General features: G+C 40.6%; 1 protein-coding gene across 3 annotated transcripts in view; it reads left to right on the top strand.

The window, feature by feature from the left end:
• The window catches only part of RGS6 (regulator of G protein signaling 6), a 629,792-nt gene that overhangs the window by 555,728 nt on the left and 52,139 nt on the right, over positions 1–21,925 (top strand). For all 3 annotated transcript variants that reach the window (XM_037832376.1, XM_037832375.1, XM_037832377.1), the window contains exon 13: positions 15,110–15,220. In XM_037832376.1, the coding sequence (XP_037688304.1) occupies positions 15,110–15,220 (111 nt within the window). The remainder of the gene's footprint in view (positions 1–15,109; positions 15,221–21,925) is intronic.

Below are 21,925 nucleotides of genomic sequence, written 5' to 3'. Positions count from 1 at the left end.
TCAGGCACCACTACTCTGGCACCTTCTGGGGAAGAGAGGTCACACATGAAAACATTTACTCTTATGCACAGATTTTCTCAGGTCATCCCAGTTTCAAATATTCTGTCCCACTGTCCCCATGATAGCTTAGAGATCCCTGAAATGCCAGTATCATGGCAACCAAACTACATTTCCTAAGTTGCCTTTTGCACCTGTAAGCAATACAATAGCCTGTCTGAGAACATTACCCAGTTTTTTCTTTAGAAAATATGGTCCCTGCACACACAAGTGAATTCTCCAGATGAACAACACCTAACACCTTAAGCATTTATTTTAACTACTGTAAATGAAAAACTTTCTTAAATATGCTGCATGTGCTTGCCTTCTTAAAGAAAGAACACTACATTTCAGTTAGTCTTTTTTGGATGACTCATAGCCAGAATTCCTATACTGTGCTTTAAACTGTCAGGGCTCAGGGTTTTATAGATTGCCACAAACTGCTCCCCCTGCCCCCCCAACTCCCACCCGCAAATGGCCTCAGGCTATTATGTCTTTTGAGTCCCTGTTTCTGCTTTTCAGTTAGATGTTTTTCTTTTTTCTTGTCAACATGCCTGTTGCTAGTAGCCCTTCCTCTCTAACCAACCTCTATTTCTAATCTACACCAGACCAGGTGGATCAGTGAGCTACTGCTGTGTAACAAAGCATCCCCCAAACTCAGTGGATTCAAACAATAGGCATTTACTGTTGCTCACACATCAATGTGCCAGCTGGCTCCATTGGGCACATGCATGTGTCTGGGTGCAGCTGTTGGTTGGGTAGGTAGCTCTGCTGATATTGGCTGGGCTGTCTCACATTTTGGCTTCAGCTAGCTATTGGCTGGTTTAGGATGGCCTCACCTGGGATAACTGTGCTCTCTTTCACATGAGCTCTCATCCTCTAGCAGGCTAGTCTCAGCTTGTTCACAGAGGAATAGCAGGATTCTAAGAAAGAGAGAGAGAGTAGAAACACACAAGCCCTTTTGGAACTGGTGATCTGTCACCTCTGCTGCATTTTATTGGCCAAAGCAAATCAGAGGCCACCAGAATCAGGGGTTGGGGAAATGGGCTCCACCTCTTAATGGGAAAAGCTGCAAAGTTACACAGCAAAGGAGTGAATGTAAGTGAAGAGTTGGAGACCTCATTTTGCCAATTGATCTACTACACCAGGGAATCAAATAGCCAAGCTCATTAGCTTTGAGCCTAAAACAGGGAGTGTTCTCCACAAAGCGTGTTCTCCACAAGGCATGTTCTTCCAAATAATGGGTAATGAGCCTGGGGGCATGGAGTTTGTTTCATTGTGGACTCTTCTCAGAGACCCTTTGGGTTACTTATTCTCAACCAGGTTCTCTGGATAAAAAAAGGTTGAAGTTTCCAAATAGATGAGGTCCTCCTCTTCTTTGGGACAGGGATTGTCTTTTACTCACCCACACCTTCCAGCACTTGATCAACAAACTTCGAGAATGCAAGTATCTGCACATTTTGTTTCTGACTTGGCTGGAAAGTTTCTACATTTTGCTACATTTACCAGGAGAATTCTCCCCATCGGTAGAGGTGTGCACCAAGCCACAGTCGCTGCAGGCATCACATCACAATGCCCACACGTGGGGAGAGCAAGTTGTTCAATTTTATATCTGCTCCTACACTTTGCTCATCCTTACCGTGGTATTAGCCATTTGTGTGTCACAGCTGACTGCTGGATTGATTTTTTTTTTTTTTTTTTTTTTTTAATCCTCTTGCTGGCCCATCTCTGAGCTTGCTGCAGCTCCTGAAATTGGATGCCAGCTCCCCCTCTGCCTCCTGACCCTCAGCAATGGTGAAATGTAATTAATGAAATGAGATAAGACAGCAAGGGACAGTATACCCGAAGGGTCTATTAAAATCCTGCTAGAGTGACAGTCTGTCTGTGAACTTAATGTCTAATGATGGCTTCATTGGAGGAAAAAAGGGGCCAAAGAGGTCATTACAACTTTGCTTTTATGTGATTCATAAAAACACACTGCAGGGTCCTACCTTCTCCTTTCTCTCAGCCCATCTTAAGCGACAATAAGCAAAACAAAACACAGGGATAATATTATAGCCAGGTTGATTATATCCAGACCAAGATCTGGAATCTGTAGCATGGGGAGAAAAGGAACCACAGTGTCTGGCCTGGCATTTCCTCTTCTTTCCAAGGGGTTAAATTCACCTGCATGTTCTTTCTCTCATCCCCAGTTGCCCTGTGGAATATATTTTCTCTGGGTAACCTGCAATTTAAGTTCTTTTTTTATATTTTCTCTCTTCCCCACCTTCCTTGCCCTGAAAAAAAAAAATTACATTAATTGCATAGGGAGCCAAACTTTCTTCTATCTTCTCTGCAGTGCTGGTCTACTTTTTATTTTCCTTTCTAATCAGATTCTCTTCCGGTCCAGTTCCCTTTTGTGTATCATGGTTTAAAACTGCACATTCCGCAGGTGGGGATGCAAACATACTCTCCTGTTCAACGCCCATTTCACTTTCAGTTTCTGCGTTTCCTTCTCATTTAGAAGCCCTGATTTCACAATGAGTCCTTGAGCACATACTTATTGTATTTCTAAAGTAGGAATGATGGTGACCATCTCATAATGCTTTAACTCCCATGCGTTTTTTCTCTCAAATAGTAGTTTTCCATAGCCAAAAGCCACACCTCCCTGTCCCCTCCTCCGGGCACCTAGTATCTTCATCTTCAACCCCACCAGCTCTGTAAGCCAAATTCCATATATGTCCTTTTCTTTTGGAATTCCTTCCTAGGCACCTGTCCTATTTTATTTTCTGCCATATTCCATACAATTTGAAGCAAAATTATGAGCCTTTCTTTTTTAAGGGAGAGAGATGAAATCTAAAACTTTTTGTAGACTTTTTCAAGTGACTAGAGTAAACATTTTCTACGTTCCTTTTGGTATATCGTTCCTCAGCAGATTTATCAAAGGTAGAAATGAATTAGCAATCTAAGTTGGGAAGGTTCTGTATTAAAAGCCCTGCCCCATGCCCGGTTAATGTAATTAGAAACCCTGGCCTTGCTGTTAGCCCACGCTCTGTCTTCCTGTGATCAAGAGAGCCGTGCACTATGTAATGGCACCAGTGGGGCTGAAAAATGTCTGCTGAGTGGCTCACTGACCACACTGTACCCTGGAAACCATCTGGTGGATTCTCGTCACTTAGTACGAGGGGGAGATGGGACAGGGGTGTGTGGACAAACCAACCAGCTCCACTTCTGCTTCCCAGAACCAGTTCAAAGCACCAGATGCTGGTGGGTGGAACGTTTGCTAAAAATTGATATGTCAGCATCTTCTAATGATGGGAGAATTTTTCATTTAATTAATCAAAACCATGTACTAATCAGAAAGAGTAAGAGATGAGGAGATAATTTTTAACACTGCTTGATGAGAAATATTCTTCCTAATGGATTTCCTCTGGATTTCCTAGATTTAGCTTCTTTTTTCCATCTCCTCCCGATCTCTGCTTTTGTGACACTTCCATCCAATAATCTGTGGACTCTTATTCTTGGGTGCTATTATGTGCTGGGCATGGGATAAAGCTCTTTACACACCTGACTTATGGCCTGGCTTGCAGTTCCTTCTCTTTTGTTCTCTCTTTTTGCTTTCCCTGTCCTATGCCAAATCTTCCTGTGGTGAGTGGTATTGACCTTGGACTGAAATAGTGCTCTGTTATTGACCACTGCTAGCTCCTTCATTGCTTGTATGGCTTATTCATTGCCTTTGTGGGTCCTAAGCAAATTTCTGATCATCTTGTTCTCAGTCAATTGCAAGGAAGCCCATGTTCTGGGGAGGAGGGAGTCTCTCTGACAAATGCCAAAAGTGCTGCCTAGATGAAATTGCCTTCCTACTCTGATCACCTTCATCCCCCTTTCAACTGTATTAATATGGTTGGTTACAAGCAATAGAACCCCAGCTTGAACCCCATTTAGCAAAAAGGAGCATAGATTGGCTCACAGAATACAAGGAAAGGCTGAACAGTTGAACTTTGGGAAGAGCAGAGACACCACTAAGCCTTAGTAAGAGTTGGAGCTTAGCCTCAAACCCCATCAAGTCTACTTCTTCATCTCTTGTCCTGCTTCACTTTCCCCATTGGCCTTGTTCTCTTCCATTACAGACTAGATTTTTCTTGACGTGTTGGGAAACATGACTGCTTCTAGACTCTGTATTTTATTACTTTACGTCTTCTACTACTGAAACTGGAGAAATAGTTTGTTAGCTCAGTTTGGGTCACAAGGGTCCTTAAATATGAAAGAGGGAGAAAGAAGTCAGTGTGAGTGATGCAGCCTGAGAAAGACTCAACCAGCCATTGCTGGCATTAAAGATGAAACAGGGCCATGAGCCAAGGAATGCAGGCAGACTCTAGAAGCTGGAAGAGGCAAGGAAACAGATTCCCCCTAGAACCCCCAGAAGGAATGCAACCCTGCTGACACCTTGATTTCAGCCCAGGGAGTCTCCTTTTGGACTTTTGTCCTCCAGAACCATAAAGTAATAAGTGTGTGTTGTTTTAAGCCACTAAATTTGTGGGTAATTTGTTACAGCATCCATACGGAACTAATATACCACCCTAATCTCTCCTTTCTCCTAGAATCACAAGAGCAATTGTATATTCTTTTCCCCTTTAACAAACCTGCATCTGCAAGTATCTTGCTCATCAGGAGTTCTTGTAGCCCAAAGACATGTACGCCTAATTCTGATGATTCAATACTTTCTACTTCTGTCAACAAAATATAACATTCAAAATACACATGCCCATAAAATTTTACCATTTCCTTTACAAAGCTGCTAACCAACTTTATTTAAATAATTGCAACTTAACAAAAAGGATTTCCCTCTTTCAGTACAATAAATTTCCCTTCCAACAAATACCACTCCTCACTTGACACTAGCTGATTGGTTAGTTGACTTCAGCTCAGTTGCCTTCATTCAGATTGTAGGGCATTTCTACAGGGAAGTTCTTATCCCTCTCTCCATGTGGTCTTCCATGGTATGTTCTCCATGCCAACCTGGACCCTTCTCAGAGAAGGCAGCATGTGGGAACAGGTCACAGAAACAACTCCATTCATTCTTTTTTTTAAAATGCAATTGTATTGAAATATATTCACATACCATGCAATCATCCAAAGTGTACAACAGTTGTTCACAGCATCATTATATAGTTGTGCATTCATCACCACAATCACTTTTTGAACATCTTCATTACTCCAAAAAATAAAAATAAAATAAAAGTAAAAAAGAACACCTTAAACATCCCATACCCCTCTCCCCACCCATTATTTATTTACTTTTTGTCCCCATTTTTCAACTCATTTGTCTGTTTGCTGGGTAAAGGGATTGTGAGCCATAAGGTTTTCACAATCACACGATCACATCATATAAGGTATATGGTTATACAATCATCTTCAAGAATCAGGGATACTGGATTGCAGTTCAACAGTTTCAGATATTTCCTTCTAGCTATTCTAATAAACTAAAAACTGAAAAGGGATGTCTATACAATGCATAAGAGTTACCTCCAGAATGACTTCTCAACTCCATTTGAAATCTCTCAGCCACTGAAACTTTATTTTGTTTCATTTCTCTTCCCTTGTTTGGTCCAGAAGGTTTTCTCAGTCCTATGATGTCGGGTCCAGGCTCATCCCTGGGAGTCATGTCCCACGTAGTGGGCAAGGCAGTGAGTTTGCCTGCTGAATTGGCTTAGAGACAGGCCACATCTGAGCAACAAAAAAGGTTCTCTGGGGGTGACTCTCAAGCACAATTATAAGTAGGCTTAGCGTCTCCTTTGCAGTAACAAGCTTCATAAGAGCAAGCCCCAAGATCAAAGGCTCAGCCTACTAAACTGGTAGTCACCAATGCTTGTGAGAATATCAGGAATTCCCCAGCTGGAGAAGTTTAATATTTCCACATTTTTCCCCAGTGGGGCTTTGCAATACTTTTTATTCTCTTCCCAAATTTCTCTGGTATATATTGGGGCTTCACACTAACCTGTACAAACCAAGTGGCTCTCACTGCCTATTCAAGGTTCCATGTAATTATGGCATTTGAGTAAACTGACCATACAAGTTAAATTACATAGTGTGCTACAGAAAATATAAATTATGTACCAAATAAACATCTTTTCCTTTGGTCCCACACAGAAGCCAAAGTTTTAAAATACAGTTAATACCATCCTCTACCATTTATTTAGTCTGATCTACCCCAATTTCACCCAAGTCCATTTCATTCATATCTCCAATCAAAGTCTGATCTCCTTTTCAGCCTCTTTAATAATTGCTGCATGGGGCAATGCCAACACTCACAGCTGCTGAACTCTGGCGCCACACAGACACCTGAACTCCAGGGACTGACCAGGTCACATACAAATAACTCAGCATCTCAGAATTTAGAAATAACTGTTAAACTCATGAATAGGTATGACTGCTCTAATTGCTTTTAATCTAGGAACCTTTACATAAGCCTTCCCCTGATAATCCATGCTCCCAGATTTAATTCTCAGAGTTTGCACATTTATTGTTATTCCATATCAGTGAGGCATTATAATGCTTGTCTTTTCATTTCTGGCTTATTTCACTCAACTTACTGTCCTCAAGCTCCATTCTCCAAGTTGCATACCTCACAACTTCATTCCTTCTTGCCACCACTCAATATTCTGTTGCTTGTATACACCACAGTTCACCATTCTATTCATCAGTCAATGTACCCTTAGGCCACCTCCATCCGTTGAAAATTGTGAATACTGCTGACACAAATACCAGTGTACAAATGTCCAATTGAGTCCCCACTCTCAGTTCCTCCAAGTATACGACCAATAACAGGGTTTCAGGACCATATGGCAACCCCATACTAGCTTCATGTGGAACCACCACACTGCCCTTCAGATGAAATGCACGATTCTGTTTCCCCATCAACAGTGAATAGGTACATCCCTCTTTCCTCATTTTCTCCAGCACTTCTATCCCTCTGTTTATTTTTAAACAGTTTTATTCACACACCATACAATCCATCCTAAGTAAAAAATCAATGATTCCCAATATAATCACCAAATGATGCATTTACCACCACAATCTATATGAGGACATTTCCATTTCTTCCACAATGCAAGAGGAAGAGGAGAAAAAAATGAAGAAGGAAAAGAGATAGAAGAAAAAAATAAAATAAAATAAAATAAAACACAATTAAAAGGTCATACAACAACACCACCAAGAATCCCATAACACTCCATTATATCCCCTTATTATAGACATTCAGCTTTGGTATATTGCCTTTGTTACAATTAATGGAATCATATTACAATGTTATGTCAACTATAGACTCTAGTTTGCATTGATTGTATTTTTCTCCTATACCATCCAGTTTTCAACACCTTGCAATGTGGACATTCACTTAGTCTCCCTCATATGAAAACATTCTTATGTTAGTATACTTAATCACCATCATTGACCACTCTAGCTTTTACTAAGTTATACAGTCCAAGTCTTTATCCTCTTTCTTTCTGCTTTCATACATACCCCTAACCTTCCTCTTTCACCTGTACTCATACTTATCTTTGTTCAGAGTACTTACAATATTGTGCTACCATCACACAGTATTGTGCTATCCGTTTACGGATCTGTACAATCAATCCTGTTGAACATTCTGTATTCATTCAGCCTCAGATGCCTGATCTCTACCCTCTTTCTATCTCCTGATAACCTATGTTTTCAACTTTAACTTTCAAGTTTCTATTAGTGAGACCGTACAGTAGTAGTCCTTTTATATCTGGGTAATTTCACTTAATGTAATGTCTACTGTCTATGATTTTGTCTTTGGATTTTATATGTCATATCTTATTTTATTTTTATTTTTTCCTCTCTCTCTCTCTTTCTACTCTTACCGATTGTCTTCATTTCTACACTCTTCTCTGAACCTCTCTCTTCTGTCTTTTCCTATATGCCTGTAGTGCTCCTTTAGTATTTCTTGCAGAGCAGGTATCTTGCTCACAAATTCTCTCAGTGTCTGTTTGTCTGAAAATATTTCAAATTCTCCCTCATTTTTTAATGACAATTTTTCTAGATATAGAATTCTTGGTTGGCAGTTTTTCTCTCTCAATATCTTAAAAACATCATACCACTGCCTTCTCGCCTCCATGGTTTCTACTGAGAAATCCGCACATAGTCTTATCAAGCTTCCCTTGTATATGATGGATCACTTTTCTCTTGGTGCTTTCAGAATTGTCTCTTTGTTTTTAACATTTGATAATCTGATTGTTAAGTGTCTTGGAGTTGGTCTACTCAGATCTATTCTGTTTGGGGTGTGCTGTGCTTCTTGGATCTGTAATTTTATGTCTTTCATAAGAGATGGGAAATTTTCAGTTATTATTTCCTCTATTATGTTTCTGTCCCTTTTCCCTTCTCTTCTCCTTCTGGGACACCCATAATATGTATATTCATGTGCTTCATGTTGTCTTTCAATTCCCTGTGATGCTTCTCATATTTTTCCAATCTGTTCTTTTGTGTGTAGGATTTCAAATGTCCTGTCCTCCCATTCATGAATCCTTTCTTCTGCCTCTTCAAATCTGCTGTTGTAGGTCTCCATTGTGTTTTTCATGTCTTCTATTGTGCCTTTCATTCCCATAAGTTCTGCCATTTGTTTTTTCAAGCTTACAAATTCTTCTTTATGGTCATGCATGTCTTCTTTATATTCTTCATCTCTTTTGCCACATTTTCCTTCAGCTCATTGATTTGATTTAGAAGATTTGTTTGAGCATCTTTAATTAGTTGTTTCAACTCCTGTATCTCATTTGAAGTGTAAGTTTTTCCTTTGACTGGGCCATATCTTCATTTTTCCTAGTGTGCCTCATAATTTTTTGTTGTCTAGGCATTTAGTTTCCTTGATTACCCCAATCATATTTTCCCAGACCAGATGGGCCTAGCTCTCAGGAGGAGGCTGTAATCAGTATCAAGTTTCCCTAGAGATGAGACCCAGAAGGTTATCAGACTTTCCTTTGAGGCCTCTAGACTCTGTGCTTTTCCTATCCTGCCTAGCAGGTGGTGCTTGTCAACCCACAGCTACCCACTGGCATAAAGAGGTACAGTGCCTTTAATACTCAGCAGACCCTGCCCAGCCATGGGCTGAGGGTGTCAGAAGCCAATAAAGTTGCTTCTGTCCCACCACCACCCCCCTTCCCTCAGTTCTGAATTCTCTGAGGGAGGGCTGCCACTTGAGCTGGGCCCTGCCCCCCTTTTCTTAGGGAAGATATGCCCTTTAGGGAATCATCTCCTACACTTGACTTTGTCTCTCTGACTCTGTTAACTCCACCCTTGCCTGGGTCAACACTGACAATTGAAAATGCCTGAGGCTTTCTCTAATGAGCTACTTGGAGTGAGAGAAGAAAAAAAGAAAAAAGAAAGAAATCTCCTTTTCAGAGCTAGTCCCCAGCCCCACCCCACCCCCACCCCCCGTTTTGCCAGTCCACCAGAGTTGGTACCCAAGTCTAGGTGCCCCTTTTCTTGGGACAGAGCCATTTTCCAGTATTCTGAGCTCAGCCATTTCCAAAAGCCTCTGTTTTTATTTATTTATTATTATTTTCTTTTCTGTCAGTCCCACTTCCTCTCTGCTGGGAGAGACCTCAGGGTTCCTTTCCTGTTTGCTCTGGGTTTATCTGTGCCCATAGTTTTTACTCAGCAGTCCAAATTTGTTAATTAAAACTGCAAGTGGGGCTTGGTTGAGTTACTTTCCTTTGAACCTAGTAGACTGCTTCTTTTTTCCACAGGGAAGTGTTCCAACTCAGCCTGCTGTGCCAGTGGGGGAGGGGTTGTGGCTTCACAGTTTAGGGAGCTTTACTTACAGTTCTATGCTGTGATCTCAGCCATTCCTCCCATTTCAGTCTAGTGTATGACATGTGTCTGGTCACGATGTTCCCCAACAGTTGTTCCAGACTATTTACTAGTTGTTCCTGGCTATTTACTGGTTACTCTAGGGGACTAATTAAATTCCACACCTCCCTATGCAGCCATCTCACCCTGCCTCCTCTCCATTCATTCTTAATGCCAGCTATATGGCCGTATCTTGTGCCTCTTAACTTGGACAGTAATGACATCCCGTCTTGGGCTCTCAACCACATTCTCTTGGGCTAACTTCACCATTAAATCTCTCCACCTCTCCTCCCCCCATTCCTATGAAGATATTCCCAAGTTTCTCTGAAGGAGACCTGGCAGTGAGCCTGTGTTCATTACCGCTTGAGCCATCACATATCACTTCCCAATTTCCTTAGTTGCTCTCTGACCTTTTAAGATTCTGCTGTCTTAAGCTGGTCAGTGGACAGCTGCTTCATTGCCTTTCACACAATAACAAGCAGCCTGACACTGCAGGTTTCTCCTGAAATTCAGCCCAGCTTCCCTGCTCTCCCCTTGCCCAGGCAAGCTCATTTCAGGGCTTCATCTGGGGGCCCCTCCACTGCCACACCTGACAGAGCTAGCTGGCCCCTTCTTCCCAAGGTTGGAGGTATAGCCAGACAGAGGGTCAAATAAAGTGTGAACAGGGGAGGGATCTGATTAAAAAAAAAAAAATCCAGCCTATCTCAAGAAAATCTGAGGAAGGGTCAGAGAGATAGGGGAAGAAATTTTGTTTTTCCATCCCTGTGTTTTACTCTGGGGAAGTCAATTTCTGATATATATATGTATATAAATATAGATAGATGTAGATATAGATAGATATAGATAGATATATAGATATACAGATATAGATATATGCCCTATAAGTAGTTATTAACTAGTTAAAGAGGTCCCACCTTTTGGAGTAAGCTCTTACTTCTCCCTTGAATTAGCAGGAATGGGTAGATAAACAGAAATGAGATTCTCAGGATAGGGTGTGAGAAGGGAGATGTGCCCTTTGGAGAGGGAAGGAGCCACAAGAGCAGGGAAAAGCAAGACATGTACCCCTTTAGGCCATGGTGGCTGAGAAGCTTCTGGCTGCCCACAACGGGGTGGGTAGAGAAATCCTAAGACTAAGGAGGCTAGTCAGCCAGCCCTTACTCTCCTGACCTCAGTCTAGGAGCAAGAAGGTTCTAAGTGCAAAAGAAGATGCTGAGGGTCTGTCCCTTGGGCATATTGGTACAATGCATGGACCTTGGGTGGCCTATAGGGTACTTGAGTGTGGTTTTGCCATTGCATGAGCGTGTGTATATTTCAGATGCTTTGATGTCATGGGGACTTAAAAATATTTGTCAAGAAGAGGTATATCAACAATTACTTGTACTTTGTACTTGAAATTTGTGCTTCAAATTTTAAACATATATCTAACAAAGGAAACCTTGGAAACCATTTTTCCTTCAAATTTTGAAACAAACTCCTATAAACAATTTTAACTACAATTAAAAATATAATATAATGATGCCTTTGAATATTTCAAACACCTGAGAAGACACAATATAAATAGAGATATTACCAAACTTTTTGTTATACATCCAGTTAAACCTAGCCTAAGATATCAACACTATAAGTGTAACTCATTTCATTATTTCTATGCTTACTTTATGCCTTCCTAGTGCTATAGCAATACTCGCTTTGATATCTTTCTAGGGTTGCTGCACTATATACTTTTATAACTTCCGAGGTTACAGTAATATTACTAAGTTCAAAAGAAAAAGGTCGTCTTAAACCTTGGCTCTTGAAGGTACCAGGGACCATGGAAGGCAAGAGTGAGGCATCAAAGGGATGGGCAAAGTCTGTATATGGAGCTTTTAGACACCTAGATCCCCTGCCCACTCTTCAGCTAAGAGGTGACCTTTCTGTACCCACCAACACCACAGGAGATGGGCGGTTTATTCTTGGGAGAAATGGAGTCACGTAAGCTCTGAACTTGGGCGCACACAACGTCACAGGTAGCAGGCTGAAAACAAGAGAATTAACAAAGGCCTACCTCCTGCACTGTGGGGTCCTCAGCCCCCTCCCCATTGCCCTGCCCTCAGACCTCCAGGAGCCAGGCATACATGCCCAAAGGCAGAAGACGGGAGGATTTTCTCTAAAGCAGGGTGGGCAAACTGTGACCCATGGGCTAAATCCACTCGAGTCCCTGGTTTTGTAAATAAAGTTTTACTGGAATGCAGTTATGCTGATTTGTTTACATATTGTCTGTGCTACAGCAGCAGAGCTGAGTAGTTGCAACAGATACCATCTGACCCACAAAGCCTAAAATGTTTACTACCTGGGCCTTACAGAAAAAGTTTGCCAACTCCTACTCTGGAGAAAAATAGTTGTCCCCAGAGTAAAAACTCTAGACCCGTCATTTAGGTTTCCAGTGAAAAGGCCAGTGAGCTGCTCCACGACCAGCACTGAAGCCTGTCAGTTGACAAGCCCTGTCCACACTCACTGAGCCTCCAAATGAATGTCAGAGGTTTTCCAGACACTCAAGAAGAGCCCCAAGTGTGAAGGAGTATGACCGAAACAAACGAGCAAAAAAGAACTTGGAAGAACTAAAAACAATTCAACTTAAAAAAAAATTAAAATATCCTCTGAGACATGAGAAGATATCCTCTGAGATGTAAGAAGATATATCATAAAATGTAAGAACAATACAGACAAGAACAAGATATCATGATAAAGAAACAATCAAGGAACAAGAGTGAACTCTGGAAACTTAAGGATGTGATAACTCAAATTAAAAAGTGAAATAGAAAGGTTAAAAGATTGTCACACAAAAGGACAAGGAAATGAAAAAAGGGAGGGAAAACTTAGAAAAATTAGATTATCAAATCAGGATGTCTAATATTTAAGTAAAAAGAATTATAGAAGGAGAAAACAGAGGAAATGAAGGGAATAAAATTAGTGTATGTATGTGTATCTATATAGCTATATATCTATATATAGATATATAGCTATTAGATATATAGATATATATAATATCTGGGATTTTGTTTCTATTGCATTATCCCAAGCACAGTGAATAAAAACAACCAACAAGGCCCGTGATGAAATTTCAGAGCATGACAGTAATAAAGAGAAGATTCTGAGTTTCCAGAGAGAAAAGACACTGAACAGAAGAACAAGAATCAAAATGGATCCAGACTTCTTAATAGCAATATGGGATGCTTACAAAAACAAAAACGAACAAACAAGAAAAAAAAAAAAAAAAACAGTGGCCTTCAAAATCTGAAGGAAAATTATTTTTAACCCGGGGGTTCTATTCCAACAAAATGAAGGAAGTCCCAGGATGGTGGTTTCGTATTAAGCCTAGAGAGCAAGCAGCCCAGGCTGGAGCAAGAAGACTAAAGACTTTGGGGTAGAGGAACTCTGGGAGGTAGGGAGACAGAAGTGACAAATTATTGATGTGTTTAAGATGTGGAAAAGTCATCACTAGATGTTTAACAGATCTCTTAGAACACTTGCAAAAAATTAGTATGTTACTTAGCTCAGCACTAAACAATTGTTAATCTAGTTTAAGAATGTGAACGTTGACTCTTGGTTTAATAAAAATTTTATGTAACTATTTGGAGGATCATGAGAGGAAAAGTATGTTGGGGGGAAGGTGGGAACTGGTGAATAGAAAGTTAAATCCTTGTCTGAAATCAATAAATCAAGACAGCTATAAAACAAATAATTTAGAAATATGAAGGTAAATGCTAGAAGAAATGCTTAAAAGGGTAGAAAGTGGATGCCTCTGTGAGAATGAATAAGAGAAAAAACCATTTTTTGGTCTTTTTTTATATGTCTAATCTTACAGTTTTTTTTTGAACCAGCTACATGTATTTTGATAAAAATAAAAGCTAGCTGAAAATAGTTTGTGACCATTAAATGGTAAGTAAAAACACGTTAAATTGTCTTCAGAAGAATGCTTATGTTAACCTCTTGTGATCTGTCAGGATTTAAAAGTTTTTATAATAAAAAAAAGACCTCTAAGATGCTAAACCTGCTTATAATTGTGCCTAAGAGTCTCCCCTGAGTGCCTCTTTGTTGCTCAGATGTGACCCTTTCTCTCTAGCTAAGCCACCTTAGCTGGTGACCTCGCTGCCCTCCCCCCTACGTGGGACCTGACTCCCAGGGGTGTAACTCTCCCTGGCAATGCAGGATATGATTCCCGGGGATGAATCTGGACCCGGCATCATGGGATTGAGAACATCTTCTTGACCAAAATGGGGATGCAAAATGAAACGAAATAAAGTTTCAGTGGCTGAGAGATATCAAATGGAGTCGAGAGGTCACTCTGGTGGACATTCTTACGAACTATATAGATAACAGTTTTTAGGTTTTAATATTTTGGAATAGCTAGAAGTAAATACCTGAATCTACCAAACTCCAACCCAGTAGCCTTAAGTCTTGAAGACGATTGTATAACAATGTAGCTTACAAGGGGTGACAGTGTGATTGTGAAAACCCTGTGGATCACACTCCCTTTATCCAGTGTATGGATGGATGAGCAGAAAAATGGGGACAAAACCCAAATGAAAAAAAGGGTGGGATGGGAGGGGGTGATTTGGGTGTTCTCTTTTTTATTTTTATTTTTTATTCTGATTCTGATTCTTTCTGGTATAAGGAAAATGTTCAAAAATAGATTAGGGTGATGAATGCACAACTATAAGATGGTACAGTGAACAGTTGATTGTACACCATGGATGATTGTATGGTATGTGAATATATCTCAATAAAACTGAATTAAAAAAAAAAAAAAGGCCTCTGGTTGGGAATGCTGAGCTGGCAGCCTAGTGGTATTGAGGCTTTAGTCCCCACTGTAGCATCCTCTGTGAGCATGACACCAGGAGATTCTCATCTGTTTTGGAGGATGATACACAAGCAGGTTTGAACCAGTGTGTCCATAAGGCCAGCATAATCAGAGAAGGAAAAGTGCATGCAAGTTTTAGATAACGAGTTAAGTGGGGAAAAAGACAAAGTGCGTGTGTATGCTCTGACTGCCACAATTAGAAATGATCTGTTCATAATGAGAAATAACAAGGACAAATGAAAACAGTTTGATTTGTCAAAAGTGGGAGTGCAGGTCATTTGTTTCTCTTTAATTTAGAAGTATATGACTGCTATAATGTGTGCGTAAAAACAAATAAATATCTTTAAGAAGTTGGTGACATTCTTTTGCCTGGCTTCCCTCTTGCAGCTTAATTGCTTACACAGAACAGTATGTGGAGTATGATCCTTTGATAACGCCAGCTGAGCCTTCCAATCCCTGGATCAGCGATGACATCGCTCTATGGGACGTAGAGATGAGGTAAAAAAAAATTATTTTAAGGTTTGGGAGTGGGAGGGATGTAGAAAAAATTTATGAGATCATGAAATTACATTATTCCCTATCTAAATTTGATTCTGTTTACTGGTAGAACAGAAAACCCTCGGGTAACGTCCAGACTGATTTCTACTTACTCATAGTTTCTATGCCCCCACCCCCTTATAAATTTTATTTGGCTTTGGATCCTTTCTGGCTTCCCTCTGACTTCTCTCCAACCCTTGGGGTGTCAGGAAACTGGGACAGTTGCTCACCATTTCCAAGTTCCGAGGGGGCACACCTTTTTCTCATATTAGACAGAAGCAACAACAGTATCAATAGCTGGCGGTTACTAAGTACCTGCCACGTCACAGAGTAAGTGCCTTACGTTGAATCCCCACGACAGGTAGACATCATCGTGCTCACCATTTCACAGACGAGGAAACTGAGGCACGGCGGAGTTGATGAACTTGCCCAAGGCCACTAAGCTAGTGAGCTCCAGAGTTAGGGCTGGAACCCCGGCAGGGGCTCCAGAGCCGTGATTTTCATCACTCTACGCTTCTGGCATGACTGGCAGTGGTGATTCCCTCCAGTAGCTCCCTGTGGGGGAAGCTGGTGTGTTTACTTAATCGCTGAGTAATGGAAGCCTGGAGGGACTTGGGAGACTTTCAAGACTACAGAAAGAAGTACACAGTCTGTGTGACATAGCTTCGCGTCCTCTGCCCCTCGGCTGGGCGACTTTTCTTTCGTTTTTCTTTCTCTCCCTTTCAATTTTGCTTTCACTTGCTCTTTTTTCTGGCTTCTTTTCCTGAAATGGAAAAGCCTTATACAAGTCGTATATGCTTAATTATTGAAAGTTCAAACTATTCAAAGTACATAAAGGCAAAACTTTTCCTCCAGCATCATCTCACTTTTCAGGAAGAAACTCTGTAGTTTAATGCCATGGTTCCCAAACTGCACCAGGGCATGCCGGGGCACCACAGGACCTTCTAAATTTTTGATGGTGTCACGGTGATCTTTGATGAATGTCAGATACTGCATAGCTTATTTGCACAGTGTGCTACACAGCATACTGCGAGCTTAAGGCAGTTCACAGTTTCAACATCAGAGCACATGACCTTACTTTCAGTGATGTCACATCTTCACAAATTGGGCATCTGAGACAGTTGCTGTGATAAAAAGCAAATCCTGTGCCAAAATCAACCTGGAATAGGAAATGAGGCCCATGGGGTCCGATCTGTTTCCAAAGTTTGAGAAGATGTACAGGGCCTAACAGACACACATCCTATTAGTAATTGCAGTTATTTTTAAATGAAGTAAATATATGATTTTTTTCTTTCAATTTGTGTGTATTTCAGACAGCTACTAAGTTGTTAGGACATAAATATATTAAGTTGTTTTGGACCTGGCTATTTAATAAACGAAGCTGTTAGGTATCTATTTTGGCCCAGAGATGCTGTGAAAAATTTACAGAGATGCTAAGAGTGCCATGAACTCAGAAAGTTAGGGAACCTCTGATTTAAGCTGTTCTTTCAGATTTTTATGCATATACAATATAAAATAATTTTGCATAAATGGGCTAATTATATGCATACTGTTCCATAATTGTTTTTCTAGATTAACATATAGCATGACACTTTTTCTATGTAAACACACATCTGTAGAGATACACCTCATCCTTTTTAAGAGACATGGAGGGCGGGGCAAGATGGCGGACTGGTGAGCTGTATGTTTTAGTTACTCCTCCAGGAAAGTAGGTAGAAAGCCAGGAACTGCATGGACTGGACACCACAGAGCAATCTGACTTTGGGCATACTTCATACAACACTCATGAAAACGTGGAACTGCTGAGATCAGCGAAATCTGTAAGTTTTTGCGGCCAGGGGACCCGCGCCGCTCCCTGCCAGGCTCAGTCCCATGGGAGGAGGGGCTGTCAGCTCCAGGAAGGAGAAGGGAGAACTGCAGTGGCAGCCCTTATCGGAAACTCATTCTACTGATCCAAACTCCAACCATAGATAGACTGAGACCAGACACCAGAGAATCTGAGAGCAGCCAGCCCAGCAGAGAGGAGACAGGCATAGAAAAAAAACAACACGAAAAACTCCAAAATAAAAGCGGAGGATTTTTGGAGTTCTGGTGAACATAGAAAGGGGAAGGGCAGAGCTCAGGCCCTCAGGCTCATATGCAAATCCCGAAGAAAAGCTGATCTCTCTGCCCTGTGGAACTTTCCTTAATGGCCCTAATTACTTTGTCTCTTAGCATTTCAATAACCCATTAGATCTGTGAGGAGGGCCCTTTTTTTTTTTTTTTTTTTTTAATCCTTTTTTCTTTTTGTAAAACAATTACCCCAAGAAGCCCAATACAGAAAGCTTCAAAGACTTGCAATTTGGGCAGGTCAAGACAAGAGCAGAACTGAGAGCTCTGAGACAAAAGGCAATAATCCAGTGGCTGAGAAATTTCACTAAACACCACAACTTCCCAAGAAAAGGGGGGTGTCTGCTCCCAGCCATCATCCTGGTGGACAGGAAACACTCCTGCCCAGAGCTGCCCCACACAACCCAGTGTGACGGAAGTGCTTCAAATAACAGGCACACTCCACAAAACTGGGCGTGGACATTAGCCTTCCCTGCAACCTCAGCTGATTGTCCCAGAGTTAGGAAGGTGGAGCAGTGTGAATTAACAAAGCCCCATTCAGCCATCATTTCAGCAGACTGGGAGCCTCCCTACACAGCCCAGCAGCCCAGAACCGCCCTGGGGGGACGGCACTCACCTGTGACATAGCACAGTCATCCCTCAACAGAGGACCAGGGGGTGCATGGCCTGGAAGAGGGACCCACTTACAAGTCTCAGGAGCCATACACCAATACCAAGGACTTGTGGGTCAGTGGCAGAAACAAACTGTGGCAGGACTGAACTGAAGGATTAGACTATTGCAGCAGCTTTAAAACTCCAGGATCACCAGGGAGATATGATTGTTAGAGCCACCCCCACTCCCTGACTGCCCAGAAACACGCCCCATATACAGGGCGGGCAACACCAACTACACACGCAAGCTTGGTACACCAATTGGACCCCACAAGACTCACTCCCCCACTCACCAAAAAGGCAAAGCAGGGGAGAACTGGCTTGTGGAGAACAGGTGGCTCATGGATGCCACCTGCTGGTTAGTTAGAGAAAGTATACTCCACGAACCGGTAGATCTGATAAATTAGAGATAAGTACTTCAATTGGTCTACACATCCTAAAAGAACCCTATCAAGTTCAGCAAATGCCAAGAGGCCAAAAACAACAGAAAATTATAAAGCATATGAAAAAAACAGACGATATGGATAACCCAAGCCCAAGCACCCAAATCAAAAGATCAGAAGAGACACAGCACCTGGAGCAGCTACTCAAAGAACTAAAGATGAACAATGAGACCATAGTACAGAATACAAAGGATATCAAGAAGACCTTAGAAGAGCATAAAGAAGACATTGCAAGACTAAATAAAAAAATAGATGATCTTATGGAAATTAAAGAAACTGTTGACCAAATTAAAAAGATTCTGGACACTCATAGTACAAGACTAGAGGAAGTTGAACAACGAATCAGTGACCTGGAAGATGACAGAATGGAAAATGAAAGCATAAAAGAAAGAATGGGGAAAAAAATTGAAAAAATCGAAACGGACCTCAGGGATATGATAGATAATATGAAACGTCCGAATATAAGACTCATTGGTGTTCCAGAAGGGGAAGAAAAGGGTAAAGGTCTAGGAAGAGTATTCAAAGAAATTGTTGGGGAAAACTTCCCAAATCTTCTAAACAACATAAATACACAAATCATAAATGCTCAGCGAACTCCAAATAGAATAAATCCGAATAAACCCACTCCGAGACATATTCTGATCACCCTGTCAAACATGGAAGATAAGGAGCAAGTTCTGAAGGCAGCAAGAGAAAAGCAATTCACCACATACAAAGGAAACAGCATAAGACTAAGTAGTGACTACTCAGCAGCCACTATGGAGGCAAGAAGGCAGTGGCATGATATATTTAAAATTATGAGTGAGAAAAATTTCCAACCAAGAATACTTTATCCAGCAAAGCTCTCCTTCAAATTTGAGGGAGAGCTTAAATTTTTCACAAACAAATGCTGAGAGAATTTGCTAACAAGAGACCTGCCCTACTGGAGATACTCAAGGGAGCCCTACAGACAGAGAAACAAAGAAAGGACAGAGAGACTTGGAGAAAGGTTCAGTACTAAAGAGATTCAGTATGGGTACAATAAAGGATATTAATAGAGAGAGGGGAAAAATATATATGACAAACATAAACCAAAGGATAAGATGGCTGATTCAAGAAATGCCTTCACGGTTATAACATTGAATGTAAATGGATTAAACTCCCCAATTAAAAGATATAGATTCGCAGAATGGATCAAAAGAAATGAACCATCAATATGTTGCATACAAGTGACTCATCTTAGACACAGGGACACAAAGAAATTGAAAGTGAAAGGATGGAAAAAAATATATCATGCAACCTACAGCCAAAAGAAAGCAGGTGTAGCAATATTAATCTCAGATAAAATAGACTTTAAATGCAGGGATGTTTTGAGAGACAAAGAAGGCCACTACATACTAATAAAAGGGGCAATTCAACAAGAAGAAATAACAATCGTAAATGTCTATGCACCCAATCAAGGTGCCACAAAATACATGAGAGAAACACTGGCAAAACTAAAGGAAGTAATTGATGTTTCCACAATAATTGTGGGAGACTTCAACACATCACTCTCTCCTATAGATAGATCAACCAGACAGAGGACCAATAAGGAAATTGAAAACCTAAACAATCTGATAAATGAATTAGATTTAACAGACATATACAGAACATTATATCCCAAATCACCAGGATACACATACTTTTCTACTGCACTGTATAGTACCTCTGATCTGATGCCAGATCTTAATTTTTTCTTTAGCTCAGGGACTCTTCTTTTCTTTTTTTCTCTTTTTAATTACTGCAACTTGTTTTTTCATTCCAACCTCTCCCATCGGGAAATACTATTGTAGGAATTCTAGGCCTCATGGATGGAGTTGCCATATCTCTTATCTTTTCTATATTATAATAATATTATCTACTGACAATATATTTATTAATTATATAATATTTATTTAAAATATAATTGTGATAATTTCTATATTATAGTTTCCGTCTATTAGTTTTTTTTGTTCTGTATTTACAGGATAGAATTCCTTTAATAAATCTTCAGTATCATCAGTTTGGTTTTCAATGGTATCCATTGAAGTTTATTCTCCTAATGAGGTTTTTTCCTTCTGATTTGTTGGGAGGAATGGTTGACAATCATGCTTTTCATTTCCAAGATTTCTTAATATTTCTTGGACTGTTCTTTTTCTCAGCAGCCTGCCCTGTTCTATTAATGTCTATCCTCTTGAATTCCCTTGAAGGTGTGATACAGATTTTATGTTTTCATATAGCCCCTCTATTTCTGCCACTTAGTCTGTTTCATTGGGGGTGATTGGCCACAGGATCAGTGATCAGAAGATCATTTGTTCTGATCATTGTTTCACTGTCTGATCACTCTTTAGAACTCATCACTCTTTTCATATACCTAGCAGTTTGGGGGACTGCCATTTTTATAAATGAAGGTCTTGGCTTTCTACCCTGGCCATACATTAGAACCACTGGGAAGCTTATAAAAAGTACCAGTGCTTAGTCCCAATTAAATCAGAATTTCTGTGAGTAGGGTATTGTTATTTTTAAAAAATTTCCCCAGGTGATTCTAATGGGTAGCCCTAGTCTAAATGGACTACGTCTCTAACTAGCAAGGACTACTTCAGCAATCATGTGGATCAGCGGTTCTCACACCACGGAGTGCATCAGAGTCACCTGATGCTCTCACTAACAATACAGATGCCTTGAGGTAGTTCTGGGCATCTGTAATTAAAAAAAAAAAACTTTTTGTTTTAGTTTCCTGGCCACTAAAACAAATCATGCAATGGACTGGCATAAATAATGCAAATAATGCAAATTTATTGGCACACAATTTTGAGGCTAGGAGAAATCCAGAATCGAGGTATCATCATGACAGTGCTTTCTCCCTGAAGACTGTGGCATTCTGGGGCTGGCTGCCAGCTATCCCTGGTCCTTGGCTTTTCTGTCACATGACAGTGTACATGGCAGCCTCTTCTGGTTCTCTCTCCGTCTTACTTGCCCTCTGCCTATAACTGACTCCAGTAATCCAATTAAAGCCCAATCTGATTGAGTGGGGCCACACCTTAACTGAAATAACATCTTGAAGAGATATTATTTATGAGGACCAAGACCAAGAACATGTTCAAACTGGGGTACACAATTCAATCCATCACACATACATGCAACGCAAAATTTCCCATTTTAACCACTTTCAAGTGTACAATTCGGTGATATTAATTACATTCGCAATACTGTGCTCCCATTGCCAATATCCATTACCCTAAATCTTTCATCAGCTCAAACAGCTGCACCCATTAAATAATAACTCCCCCTTCCCCCCTCCCACCCCCTAGCTCCCAGTATTCCACTATCTGTCTGTATGAAATTTGCTTATACTATGTATTTCATATAAGGAAGATCATACAATATCTGTCTTTTTGTGTCTGGCTTATTTCATATTTTTAACAAGCACTCTAGGCAATTCCAAGGCGCATTACAGTTAGAAAAC

This window comes from Choloepus didactylus, chromosome 4 (genome assembly GCF_015220235.1).
Source record: "Choloepus didactylus isolate mChoDid1 chromosome 4, mChoDid1.pri, whole genome shotgun sequence".
NCBI classification, from domain to species: domain Eukaryota; kingdom Metazoa; phylum Chordata; class Mammalia; order Pilosa; family Megalonychidae; genus Choloepus; species Choloepus didactylus.
Note: the sequence above shows the minus strand (reverse complement) of the source record. Positions and strands in the feature narration are given on the sequence as shown.